Here is a 14,393-nt window from a genome sequence, read left to right as displayed (position 1 = left end):
ACCATAAGGAGACTCTAAATAGCACAATAAAACAAAACCATCCTTTTCTGCCCCTTTTTATAAATAAACCCTAGGGTTCATTCCTCATCAAGAAGGTATTCTAGGAAAGGAGCAAAAAAGCATTGGCCATGTCAATTATTTGTAGTCCGAAGAGTCCAATTTTCTATAGAATACCCAATCTATAACCAAATAGCGTCTCACTCTACTAGAAGATTGCCAAAGCCAAAGAACTTGCAAAAGTCAATTTTTCTAGTGAAGCACGAATGTTAGCCTCAATGGTGAACCCTACCCTAGCAAATTTGGTGAATTATTAAACCACATGAGTTATCTAAAAAATGACTATCAAAAGCAAGCTTAAGGCCTCCACTCTGGCTCCAAGCATCTATCCCTAAAGATTCTCACATTTCTTTCTTGCGAGATCATCTAGAGACTAGTTGAGTGTGAACACTTGCTATTGGACCCTACTTCTGGCACTTCCTCCAAAAGTTACTACACAATGATCATAAGCTACATTCTCAAGAAGAACCTAGCCAATGCAACAAAGAATAATGCTTGTGAGGAGAATAAATCTAAAGGAGTTAATTCCTAAGTGCTCTCATCAGTAAAGGAAGGTAAAAAATAAACATGAAACAAGGAATACGTGAAGGAGGTAAGGTTGCCAATTTCATGATTTATTAAGCCTCATCAAAATTGAAATTCTAAGACGAGGAAGAGGAAAGGGCCTAGGATAGAAGAAATGGAAACACCTCTAAGTCTCAAGATCAAGTAGGTGTTAAGAACTTGAGATAGAGGAGCAAAATGGATTGGTCATCACTAGTCTTTCTTGAAACAAATCATAGAATCATCCCTAACTAGAAACTGAGTCAATTGAGAAAAATTGTAGAAAACTTGGGTAATTGCTTTCTAAGGGCCAATTTAACCATGGAAAAAAAAATAGCATTGGCATCCCAAATATTAGAGTGCAAATCACAAATGTTTCTAATGTCCTTGTGAAATCAAGTGTTGCAATCCTATGGAACTGCTAAAATCACTTGCCTAGAAAGGCCCTATTTCTTTGAGAAATCGTTCTCAATCCCAAATCCTTATCAATTTTAGGTCTACAAACTTGTTCTCTACCAGTGAGATGAGTTTTTTTCTTCCCTAAAGTCTGATTATAAGAACTCTCTTTATCCTCTTCAATTCTTGAGGTAATCTTATCTTAAATTTCAAGCACTCAGAGAAAATAATTGCTTATATAGGACAAACGATATTGGACAAGGGTGAATGTGGGAAATCGTTTTCTTATTTACCTAAGAAGTACCATGCAAGTGCATGATGGAAAAGTGAACTCGAGTATTTTTTTCTGGAAACTTTGAGAATATTTAGCCTAGCACTACAATGACACTCAATTGCTGACCATTTAAAGACAATTTTGATGTCTAAGTACGCTAAGAATATAATATTATGGTATTTGCCATTTCCTTGTCTCTAGTGATTTGATATATTTTTTTTTTGATAAATAAAGAATCAAATTGAATTTAGAAAGAGCCACCAAAAGAGTGACCCAAGTTATACAAGGAATAAACCTCCCTTCACCATCAAGGCTCAAACAGGAGAAAAATACCAAAAGAAATAGAGCCTCAACAAGTGCCCAACCACTCAAAAAAACTTACTAAATTTGGAGGACAATCAAACAGAACTCTAGTGATTTCAGCCTATACTGATTCTTCTATGATAGTAGTGTCAGATTCAGTTCTTAACTTTGACATCTACTACTACTACAATCATTAAGGTTATATTTTCTTCAGGCTTGTTTTGAAGGGAGCAATATCTTTTCTTTATGATCAGAAGGAATTTATCCTTTTTTTTTAATTCTTTGGGGACTGTTGTAAGTTTCATTTTACAATTCTTATATTCATTTTGTTTTATACATAGGGCTGTGCCTGGTTTTTCATTCTATGAGATTGTGTTCCTTACTAAAAAATTTCCTTTTGTTTGTTTTGTCAGTGCTGTTGCTTGGTGTGGGAAGCTGAATGCCATAGCATGTGCTTCAGAAACTTGTGCAAGAATCCCAAGGTAGCATATGAAATTCTTGTTCCAGCTTATTGATAGTAGACTGTTTCTATATAGAAAGAATGGCGTTTTGTCTTGATATAATAGAGTACTTTACTACTGACAATACAATGTTCTGTTAAGGGATGTCATGTGAGATTCATCTACACAACCACCCCTTATACTTTAACATATGCACAAGATGTATTGTACAAGCAGACTTAGTACTAATGGTTAAGTGCATGCAAACCAAGATCACAATAATTTTGAAGAAGATGGCTTTTATTTTCATGAATTCAGCTATTGCACATGCCCATGGCTAAAAGCAATTTGATTTGTTGGTGCACGAGGCAGCCAAGACAAATGAGATAAAAGATCTTCACTGAAAATTAAAATTATTGAAAAAAGGAAGCTTTATGCCCAGAACTGGAAGTCGTTTGCAAAGCTGGCAAAGTCTGATATGAATTTCTCTGATTAAGCATGCTTTAGTCTGACTCCTAAAACCAACAAGCCAGAATCCAATCTGTTATCAAATTATAGTTAATTTTTAAGCATTAATTGTAGTATGAGTATGTTGTTAATGTTTTGGATTCTCATTTTAACAATATTAATCATACACGTATAGATGATGTACCGGTAGAGTTGATTTTTGTGAAAATAAGAACCTTTTTGCATGTCTGTAAAAGTAAGCATGTTTCCTTTTTCATTTTGAAAGATGTTTCTAATCTATGATTAATACTATTCCTGTTTATGGTTTTCTTCTTGTAGTTCGAATGCAAATCCACCATTTTGGATCCCTATACATATTGTGATACCAGAGCGCCCAACGGAATGCTCTGTTTTCAGTGTCATAGCAGGTACTCAATTGCCACTTTCAACTCTTATTGCATCATTTGATGGGAACATTCTAAAAAGTTGATCTTATATTAAAAATTATTGTTCTTATTGGTTAAATGGATGATTCGAGACATGGAAGGTATTTTGATTATGCATTGTTCAATGTCAAAGCAAGTGACTCAAGTTCAGCTTGTTATTTTTTTACTGTATCATTTGATTGCAAGATTTAAAATGTTGATTTTGTACTTACCTGGTTATTTTAATGTTTTCCTTGGCAAGGTAGGGATAGAACTTTATTTGGCTTTGGAAGAAGTGTGGACTTAGAATTTGACCCTATCTTGAATTGTACCACACTTTGTCTTTCTCTGTTTTCTTGCAACTAAACAAAATTGGGAACTTTCTTAGTACTCTCACATTGCAAATCCAAGGCTCAAACAAAGGTTGGGTTTTTTTGTTAGGTGGACAGTTGGCACATAAACTTTAGTAGAACTCTGGTGGAGCAAGTAAAAGTTGAATATGCTAGATATTAATTGACATTGTGAAGAAAGAACCGTTGTTTTCTTTAAAAATATATTTACTCTGCAATGTTTACTTTGGTTAACTCCTTCAAATTTTTTGCGCCGTTGCAGCCAGGGGGATTTGAGCCTAGGCCAAAAGGCTTGGGTTGAAGCCTAGCAACCATTGGGCCAAATTACCTTTGTAAATATATGTTCACAAACATAAATATGTTGAAGTTCATGATTAAAAGAATAAATAAATTAATTCTAATTATTTTATTTTAACTTTTGTTTAATTGATTAATAAAGTATAAAAATTATCATTATAATTTTCTTAACAAGTTTTTTTTGTATCATTTCTATGATAATTAAATATAGAAAATATAAATATTAAAAAAATCATATATGCATCATCATTTATTTTATATTATTGAATGCATTTGAATGAAATAAATTATAATTTTAATATTAAATGTATCATCATTTATCTCATTAATCCTATTTTAAAAAATTACTATCCCTTCACTTTTAAATTTTTTATATTTATCCTTTTAATTTTATTTAATTTTGAATGTTTTTATTATAAAATATTAAAAATATAAATTTATTAAAAAAATACTAAAATATAAAAAAATAATAATTATGAAGTTCTAATGTTTTATAAATTAAAATTAATTTGACAAAATAAATAATCAATTATTAATACCGATATATTCCTATTTACCAATATTTTTCTCATTGACCATACCTATGTCAATTTCAAGTACAAAATAACTTTAATATGTGTCTTCTTGCTTATTTTATCATTTTTTGGAGTTTTTTCAAGTATTTCCATGAATTTTGAATAATTTTTGTCCCACCTATATTTTTGTCAAAATATTCATTGATATTTTACTAATATATCTGTAAAATTTAAGTACCGATATATCTATGTTTACTGATATTTCAAATCATGGATATAACTTTTTTTTTTAAAGTTGTTTTTAAATAACAAAATTGAAAATACAATAGAGAATTTTTTTTTACCTCAAAAAATTTTGGAAAGTAGTTTTAGAAACTTGTCCATACATTATATTTTTATTTATTTTGTGATTTAAATAACTCAAATGATCAAAACTAGTTTTCTAATCATGGATCCTTGCACTCCCATATTATCCATTTGCTTATGGTATGTATTTTTCCTTCAGTTTCCTTTTGACAAAGATGAAAATTGGATGACTCCATATTCTCAGAACAATGTGCAAGTGCATGGAATATTTTCCAACATTGATCCTCATAGTTGAACTGGTCAAGTCCTTTTGGAAGTCTTATATTTTTTTTCCAAATGAAAGAAGGTGGATTCTCTCTTTTATGCATATCATTGATTGGGGCAATTTTGAGAAATGAATGGAACTTGTAGCCCTAACAATACTGAGAAGTCATGCTCTTTAGTGATTAATTTTTTTATAGGTAAATAAAGATAGTATTGAATAAAAGCTCCAAAAAGGGCGCACCAAGTACACAAGATGTATGCAATGGTTACCAAAAGGCGTCAATAAAAGGAAAAGGGATAACAAAAAACTACTCTCTCCCTAAAAGAGAACCTAACAAATCAATGAAGTCAAATAAGAACATTAGACCTTCAACTATATACAACTTGGTCCAAGCTAACAAACTACAAAGAAACAAGCTTTTCAGTTTTTGTTCAGAGAGCTCTTTGCTTGCAAATGATCTTCTATTTCTCTCCGTCCAAATTGTCCAATAGAGGCACAAAGAAACTACTCCCCATAATTGTTTTTTGTTAGCTATTGACAAAGGAGCCACATCATCTTAATAAAGTCTCTTATGGAGGAAGGTGACGCCTAAGAAATATCAAAAAGAAAGAACAAAATGTTCCGCAAAACCCCTGCCTTGCCACAATGCAATAGGGTGTGGTCAATTGACTCCTCTTAGATATCATCAACATCTAACATCTCTTTTGAAGTTGATATGGTGTTAAGAGCTTTTCCCTAAGATGCCTTCTAAGCAAAAATGCTAGCCTTAGGTGGAATCCATGCATTGCAAACAAAACCTATTGGGAAAGACACTAATCTCCTAGGCTTTAGGATAGAGTAAAGGGACTTAATGAATGTTTCACTCTTTGTCTCTAATCAACTCACCCTATTCTCTCCTCCCCCATTCACTACCTTATCTTGCAGCCTCAACAAGAAATGGCTCACAATCTCAATCTCCTAATCATGTAGAAGCATAAAGAAGCTAGGAGTCCAAGCATCCCTGACATTGAACTGTATCCACAAATCCACCACCCATGCCTTTTTTAGACTAGCTATGACAAATAAGGAGGGAAAAAATACACATAAAGGCTCACCTATAAAAAAAAATTCACATAAAGGCTCATCACCACATCATTTATCCTTTCAAGATTTTACCCTCCTCCCATTGCCCATAGAGAAGGAGACTTTACTGTTGACAATCTCCCACAATTTCTTTATGACCTTCCCATAACCTAACCCCATAACTGTTTCTCACTTCCTTAAAACACCACCCCTCTTCAACTTCCTCATATTTACCATTTATAATTTGCCTCCAGAAAACCTCCCTTTCCACTGCAAAATGCAAATTCCACTTGCAAAGAAGGGCCTTGTTGAACAAAGAAAGGCGCCTAACTCCTACGCCCCCCTTTGTTTTATTTGAACAAACAGTATCCCACTCCTCTTGTAGGTAAAAAGCGCTTTGGAGAGTGGGCCCCTTATGTATTTTTTGGACAGTTTGGAAGGCAAGAAACATAATCGCCTTTGAAGACGACGTGCTGGCCATCAAAAGGATAAAAGGTTCTTTTGTGTACTTATTATGGTCGGAGACTAAGATGTTTATAAAAGATGATCCTTCGATGTTGATGGATTTCATTGATTGGATGGGCTCCTTTTGAGGGAGGGGTTGTCTCTTGGATATCCTTTTGGATAGTTTTTTGTTTCAACTATAAGTGAGTGAGTGTATCTTTCTTGTATTTCAGGGGCTACTAATTTAGCGCCTCTTTTTAATACAATTAATCTTCGTTATGTATCATAAAAAAAAAAAAAAGTATCCCACTTCTTTTATCTGAGAAAAATAATCACGGGGTGCCGTGTAAGCTTGACATTGATAAAACTTATGATCATGTTAATTGAGACTTTTATTTTTCAGTTTTGGACAAGATGAGTTTTAGACAGAAGTGGATTAGTTGGATTAGATGGTGCATTTCAACAAGTTTCTCAGTTATTGTGAATAACACCCCTTCTAGCTCTTTTCAAAGGGCCTAAGACAAGGGGACCACATGTCATATTTGTTTGTTCTAGCCATGGAGGCACTCAATGTCTTCTTAGGAGGGCTAAGGAGGGTGGTTTTTTGTTTGCTTTCAAGGTTATTGGTAGAGTTGGAGAGGGAATGAAGGTTTCTCATCCACTATTTGTCATGATACTTTAGGAGGGCTTGGAAGGGTCTTTTTCGTCTAGTTTCAAAGTGAATGGTAGATTTAGAAAAGGAATGGAAGTTTCTCATTTGTTGTTTTCCAATAATACTTTGGTGTTTTCTAAGGCCACTCAAGCCCAAATGACCTATTTAAGTCGGTTACTTATGTTGTTTAGGGCTATCTTAGGCCTGAAAATAAATCTAATCAAGAGTGAGCTCATTTCAATTGGGAGGGTGGAGAACTTAGAAGAGTTGGCTTTTAAATTAGGTTGTAAGGTTGGAGAGCTTCAGACTACTTGAGGCTTTTTCTAAGTGCTCCTCATAATTTGCTAGCTGTTTGTGGTGGGGTGGAAGAGATGTTCTGTAAAAGATTGACGATGTGAAAAAGACTATATTTCCAAAGGGGGAGACTCACTTTGATTTAAAACACTTTATCTAGCTTGCCTATCTACTTCATGTCATTGTTCCAGATGTCGAGGATGGTGAGTTTGAGGTTCATGCTCTTTAGTGATTAATTATTTTTGTAGTTTATTTAAAGCTCAGTCTTTTAGTGACCAAAAGCCTTTGCTGTGGCCTAAGCCTTCAAAACGTTGGCGAGGATTGTGTAACATAATATTCTGAATATGTCTTATTTGCAAAACATTGTTATTGTTGCTATTTTGATGCCTTTGATATAGTGTTTATCAAATGGGTGAAAGTTTGCAATGCACTACTAATATATTTTTGATAGTGATTTTTTATCTTTTATCCTTTCTGATTTGTCAGTCTTGTTTCTGTATTGGTTCTAATTTTTGAATTACAATCGGTCATTGGATGCCTTGGCAGATTCTCCTCGTGACTCTGTTCAGTTTATTGAATGGTCCCCTGCTTCGTGTCCTCGTGCCTTGCTAATAGCTAACTTCCATGGGAGGATAACTATTTGGACTCAGCCTTCTCAAGTAAGCTAACATTGTTGTACTGTTTGTCCAAATGCTTAACTGCTTTTGCTTCTGTTCAATGTCCTTATTTCCTCCATCACTCAAAGTTATTAACATGTTTTCCCAGTTTTCCGTGAAATATAGTTCTATAGGTCAATAAGTTAAATTCTTTTATGATACCTCCACCCCCTGTATTCTTATCTTTCTGGAACACGCTCGATAATTTTTTAAATAGAATTTTATCTCGTTTCCCTGTAAAAGTTATACAAGTTTTTACTAAGCTTATATTGGTCAATCACTCAGGGACCAGCTAATCTGGTGCGTGATGCTAGTTGCTGGGAGCGTGAATATGAATGGCATCAGGATATTGCTGTTGTTACAAAATGGCTATCAGGGGTGTCTCCGGTATGCCTGTTATTGTTATTTTGTGGTCATTCTGTTTTGAATATTATCAGCAATTATACATCCCGGAAGGATTGCTTGTCTTTCTTTGTATTTACATGTTTGTTTCTAATAAAAAAAATATTAATCTCTAATATGGCTTTTGTGTTAGAGAGCTGTTATTTTGATTGACTTGTATATTGCCTTCAGACTCGTGCCACATAGAAAGATGATATATTTACCCTTTTTCAAGTCAATATGATGCATTAATGCCTGCCTAATCACTTTTTGTTATAGATATCCTAGTTCTCTCTTTATTATTGGCTCCTGTTCCTTCTTGTCATCATATGGATAATTTCTTTCTTCATTGCCCAGTTGCATTAGGGTTATGGCACTATTTAAGCTTGCTGAGATGGATTGGTTCCTTCAAGGAGTGTGGTAGACATGGTTGTTGCTTTTTGGGCATTTGATTGTCTTCCTAGAGGCAAAGTTCTATTACAAGCGGTTTGTTTTACTTTGATTTGGGTGATCTGACTTGAGAGAAATGCTACAATTTTTCATGATAAATGGAGAATCCTGAAGGTTTTGTGGGAGGCTGTACATTTTTGTTTAATCTCTTTGGGCTTCAGTTATGGATGGTTTTTGTGGGACTCCGTTGAACTTCAGCTTACTAGATTTGAGCCTTTTATGTTTGTTTGGTCAAGATTACATTGGAAGTGCCAGCTGAATGAGGACCTCATTTAGAAAGTGTCCCAAATTTGTACTTTGATGGTTGTTCTTTTGCTAACCTAACTTAGTTAGGGATTGGAGGCGCAATTAGGGAGGATAATGGTAGTGTATTGAAAGTGTCCCATAGATCTGCTTACCCGAGATTAGCTATTGAGGCAGAGATTTGGACACTTTTAGCTAGAACTCTTGGGTTGTTCAATCTCATAGTGGAAGAGTGTTCTAATATTTCATATTTTGGGCATCAAATGAAGAACAAAATCCTTGGGGGTATGATGGGTGGTTGTGTAAAATTTTTCGTTTTTTTTTTTTTGGTTGGTTTTTTTGTCTTTCTATTAGATTCCTCACCCAGCCAATCAAATTGTGGATTATCTAGCTAAGCATGAAGCCTCCCAGAACGAGACTTTTATAGGGATTTTCTTTTACCTCCTTGAGCACTACAAGAACTGAGAAACATACCTGAATATGGAGAATTGATATTTCTTCGCATCCAAGGGGAGTAGAACCAAGTTGGTTCAACCCTGTTTATGTAGCACCCAAGGAGGAAAATGTCGCGATATTTCAGCGATATATCGCCGAAATATCGTGTATCGAAGGGTATCAACACGATATTTCATGGAGAAATATCGGTCTGATGATATTTCGAGACAAATCTCGAGAAATCGGCGATATCTCGCGATATATCGATATATTGCATGGTCAACGCAGGTCAACAGAGTCAAATGCGCTACAGTGCACCCCCCTTTTGCTTGAAATTGCTTCCGAGGGGATTTGAACCCCAAACCAAAAGGTTTGGGGTTCAATCTACTTGCTATGTGGGCTAACTTGCCCTTGTAACATAAAGTGCACCAAACATATATATACTTAAAGTCATTATATAAAGAAAATATTAAAAGAATATTTTAAAGAGCAAATTAATTATAATTATTTTATAATTAAATGCAAAATTTTATTTTAATTAATTACCAAAAATATAAAAATTATATAATTTTCTTCATAATGTTTTTAATATCATTAATAATTAATTAAATATTAAAAAATTATATATATATATCATAATTTATTTTATATTGTTTAATACAATTGAATTAAATGGATCATATTTTAATATTAATATATATTTTAAAATTAGACATATTATAATCAAATATCATAATATTATATGTAATTTAATAATAAACGTACACTTATAAAATTCATATTTTTATCGATGCATACGATATTATTATCAAATATGATAAATCATGTTATACATATATCAAAATTTTCAATAAAATAACTTTAAAATGTCTATTATACTTTTAATTATATTATTATGAGGTTTTCCTTACATTTTCATGAGTTTTTAATAATTTTAAGCTTACCGATATTTTTTTCCAAAATATCCGCTGATATATCTCCGATATATCCGATATATCCGTAAAATCGAAGTATTGATATATCTATGATTACCAATATTTTCATCCTTGGTAGCACCCATGGTGGCTCTATTACACTTTTGGGGAACCCTATATGAGTATTGTGGATTTCTGATCATCATCTTCATCAATATGCATGTATCATTGTTATTTTATATGTTTACTTTGATTCTAAGTTTTTGCTAGGTGATCTATAATCATGTAATCTTCTTTTAATAAATTCCATATGTTTAAATATGTTTTCATCTCAGGATATGTTTTGTTATCTGTATGGTTTCAGATTCTATTTTTTTTTTCTTTCTAATCTTGCTGTGTTGCTATCTTTTTTCTTGTCAAGTTTGGTATTCTAAACACTTGGTTTTTGTTTTCTACTTGATCTAAAAATCAGTATAGGTGGCTTTCCTCAAAAACCAGTAGCTCCACAAGTTTAAAGTCACCTTTTGAGGAAAAATTCCTTTCTCAGCAGCCTCAAACTTCAGGTTTGCTCTTCTTTCCAGCATCCCTTTACTAAGTTTACATTCACCCTTCTCAGGAGTTTTTTTAGCTTGGTTTGCACTGTGTCAACTGTAGGTTGTACTTGTGTCTTGATGAGTAGCCTGACCTTGCAACCAGATGGTTCATATTTTTATTGTTTTTATTTGCCTTGGAGACAATGCTGGTATCAGTGTGTTACTTTAATCTTTTATCTATGCAAGTCAAGAACGCGAGATTATTAGCATAATCTTGTCACATTCACGTACTGGTTATTGTTCCTGCTACATGGAACTTAGATTTGCTTGGTTCAAGCTTGAGTTTTTGCCAATGACCATTCTACCTTGTGGCTTTGGCATTCAACTTTCTGAAAATGCTAGCCGAGGATGCCAAACCTTTAAAAATTTCTGATTCTTTTTTTTCTCAGAAAAATTTCATCTCAATATAGATATATAGAGTAAAAGCTGTATGATAAAAAGATGGTCCCTTGACCTTAGTTGATTTTGTTGATTGGGTGGTCTCCCGTTAAGGGTGTTTTTTGGGTTGATCCTAGGGCCTTGGTGTTCAGCTAGGGTGTGAGGGGCATTTTTTCTTTCTTGTAATTCTAGCCACTGCTTTGGTGGCTTTTTAATACAATCTCTTTATTTATCAAAAAAAAAAAAAAGCTGTATGATAAAAAGGATGGGATAATTGCCTTACTTTTTCCAGTTTACTGAAATAATGTGGTTCTTTGAAATTAAATTTTCTTTAGATTCATGCATGTAATTTAATAAGATTACATTGCTAGGATCTGATATGTGAGACATATTAATTAAAAGGTACATATTCAGTGAATGAGAGTTTGTCCAAACAAAACTCATGTATAAAACTGTTCTAAAGCTTAGTGCTCTTTTTTGGAATTTGATAATTTCATGTTTCAAGGTACACTCTTAAAGTTCTAATGCTTAACTAGGTCAAGTGTTGAGTTGCCAACTCATTTTACCAAGTTGAGTTGTCTGGTGTTTTAGAATGTAGACATGGAAATTTTATTTTATTCTGATATGGTTTTTTGAAAATTGTATTCAACCTGTTTGCAAAGTGTTAAGTCTATCATATTCTCTCCCTTCACATAATGGATGTAATCATTTGGATTTTTTGATGAGCATGAATTAATTGTATTGAACAAATTTAAATTGAAATTTGCAGTTGTATTATACATGTATGCTTGTAACAAACGCATGTACACGCACACACACATGCACAGATGCACACACAAACAGTGCCTAAGCCATGCATGGAGGCAATCTGGTGAAGTATATGAGGTTTATTGGTTGCTGTACAGCCTCGGGATTCTATCATGGTTGACTGGAAATATTAGCTTTTGTAATTGCTAGCCTCTTAAAAGGACTGTACTAGTTTGCTGTCTGGGATTGAAATGGGCATTCTACTGGGGCAATAGCCTCTCCACTCTATATTTAGCTGTTTGAGGATGCTGTACCCAGCTACACTGGGAAACTGCAATCTAGTTTGCCTGTGCTGGGCAACGATTTGCAGATGCATCCTTCGATATCCAAGTTTAGCTTGATTTGACATGGGCTTGAAACATATTAAGCTCTGTCTCAGGTTCTTCTGGATTATGTGGTTTTTGGCTGGTTTCACTAGGTTGTTTTTTGGCTTGTTACTCTTTTGAACGCAAATTGGGAAAGTTGGGGTTAACTTGGGAGTATTTGATCCATTTTTGTGATATTCACTATTGTTGTTTGTCTTTTACCAGAAATTTCTTCATTGCTTTGTTCCATCTATACTTAACATTCGTTTTCAGTTCACAAATTTGAACAACATGATATGTACTATTATTTGATGCAAAATTGGTTCTTAATTTCAGATAGGTGGCCAAATTTTCTCTGTGTTTGCTCCGTCTTCTCATCAGGCTCCATTCAACTTCACTGGTCTCAGTGGCCTCCTCAGAATGGTGCAACATCAAAGTGGTTTTCCACAGCCAAAGGGCTATTGGGAGCTGGACCTAGTGGAATTATGGCTGCTGATGCTATCATAACAGACACCGGTGCCATGCATGTTGCAGGTGTTCCGATTGTAAATCCATCGACTGTTGTTGTTTGGGAGGTCACACCAGGCCCTGGAAATGGTTTTCAAGTGATCCCAAAGTCAAGTGCGACCAATGGGGTCCCACCTTCTCTCAATCCTCCTAGTTGGGCAGGTTTTTCCCCTTTGGCTGCATATTTATTTAGCTGGCAAGAGTTTTTGGCCTCTGAAATGAAGCAAGGGAGGAAGCAGACAGATCAAGATTTCAATGACGCTGTATTACTACATTGTTCACCAGTTTCAAATTTTTCTGCATATGTGAGTCCTGAGACTGCAGCTCAATCAGCAGCAACTACCACATGGGGTTCTGGAGTCACTGCAGTTGCCTTTGATCCAACTCGTGGAGGTTCAGTGATAGCTGTTGCGATAGTTGAAGGTACTGACTACTGTTTTTTTCTCTCTGTTTTTTATTTTTAACAACTTGAATGCTGATCTTTTTCGTTACCTCAATTTCTGGCTGAGAAAGCAAATTATCCTGTGTCTTTATATTTGACTGTTGTGAAGCATGTGATTCTTTGCACTTTGCAGTATTTTTCATAGATACAAATATTTATCTTATGTTATTAACCACTTGCTTTGTTAGTTTATGCACTGTTGGTGCAGATAGTTTTATTTTCTTCTTTTTAACTTTTGTTCCAAAAGTTACATGCTCTTGTTAGCTGTAACTTTACATTAATTAGTATTATTCTGTGTATAAATTGTTTACTACAATATGCAATATAATCCTTCTATTTTGGATGTTTGGGTTCCAGAGTTCTATTCACTATAACATTTTATCTTTCAATATGCTTGAGTATTTTTAAAGATATTTAGATATTTTTAAAAATATTTTTGTGCTGTTATATATATTTTTGATATAAATGGGCTAGGAAAATTGGCTTAGCTAAGTTTGACCACTTTAGATGGGGTGTGGTACCTGCTCTGAAGGATAGAAGCTGCTCACACGTTAGGAGTTTGGGGATGCTTAATGAGGCTGAGTGGCTGGAAGTCTGTGATTTGTTATTTTCATAGTTTGGTATCGTGTGGATTCTTCCAAGGTCAGTGTGGAGAGTGCTTTTGATTTGGCATTCAGACATTGTTAGGAGAGTGTTGAGAGGGAGAGAAAGAAGAAAGACCTTAATTCTCATTAATGTAAAATAATCTACTTACAATTGAGATATATATATATATATACAAGGCTAGGAGTCCTAACTACCATACATGTGTCCTATATTAACAAGGAAAGGTTATACACTATAAATACATTATATTCAACACTCCCCCTCAAGCTGGAGCATATACGTCATATGCACCAAGCTTGTTACAAATATATTTAATCCTAGGACCTCTGAGAGATTTAGTGAAGATGTCAGCTAGTTGATCATTTGAATTAACAAAACTTGTAGCAACACATCCTGATGCGATCTTCTCTCTAATGAAATGACAGTCAACTTCAATATGTTTGGTCCTTTCATGAAAGACTGGATTGGATGCAATATGTAATGCGGCCTGGTTATCACATATGAGTTTCATCTGTTCATCCTTTCCAAATCTCAACTCTCGAAGAAGATGTCTCAACCATATGAGTTCACATATTGCCAAAGCCATAGCTCGATACTCAGCTTCAG

General features: G+C 34.2%; 1 protein-coding gene across 2 annotated transcripts in view; it reads left to right on the top strand.

The window, feature by feature from the left end:
* Positions 1–14,393, top strand: part of LOC117923952 (mediator of RNA polymerase II transcription subunit 16) — a 45,695-nt gene that overhangs the window by 8,318 nt on the left and 22,984 nt on the right. Inside the window, exons 2-7 of one of the 2 annotated variants that reach the window (XM_034842466.1) lie at positions 1,987–2,055; positions 2,800–2,888; positions 7,617–7,729; positions 8,012–8,113; positions 10,622–10,712; positions 12,569–13,162. In XM_034842466.1, the coding sequence (XP_034698357.1) occupies positions 1,987–2,055; positions 2,800–2,888; positions 7,617–7,729; positions 8,012–8,113; positions 10,622–10,712; positions 12,569–13,162 (1,058 nt within the window). Of the gene's footprint in view, positions 1–1,986; positions 2,056–2,799; positions 2,889–7,616; positions 7,730–8,011; positions 8,114–10,621; positions 10,713–12,568; positions 13,163–14,393 lie in introns of those variants that run through there. The other variant, XM_034842467.1, reaches the window with a different exon arrangement.

The sequence above is a fragment of the Vitis riparia genome, chromosome 10 (assembly GCF_004353265.1).
Source record: "Vitis riparia cultivar Riparia Gloire de Montpellier isolate 1030 chromosome 10, EGFV_Vit.rip_1.0, whole genome shotgun sequence".
Classification (NCBI taxonomy): domain Eukaryota; kingdom Viridiplantae; phylum Streptophyta; class Magnoliopsida; order Vitales; family Vitaceae; genus Vitis; species Vitis riparia.
Note: the sequence above shows the minus strand (reverse complement) of the source record. Positions and strands in the feature narration are given on the sequence as shown.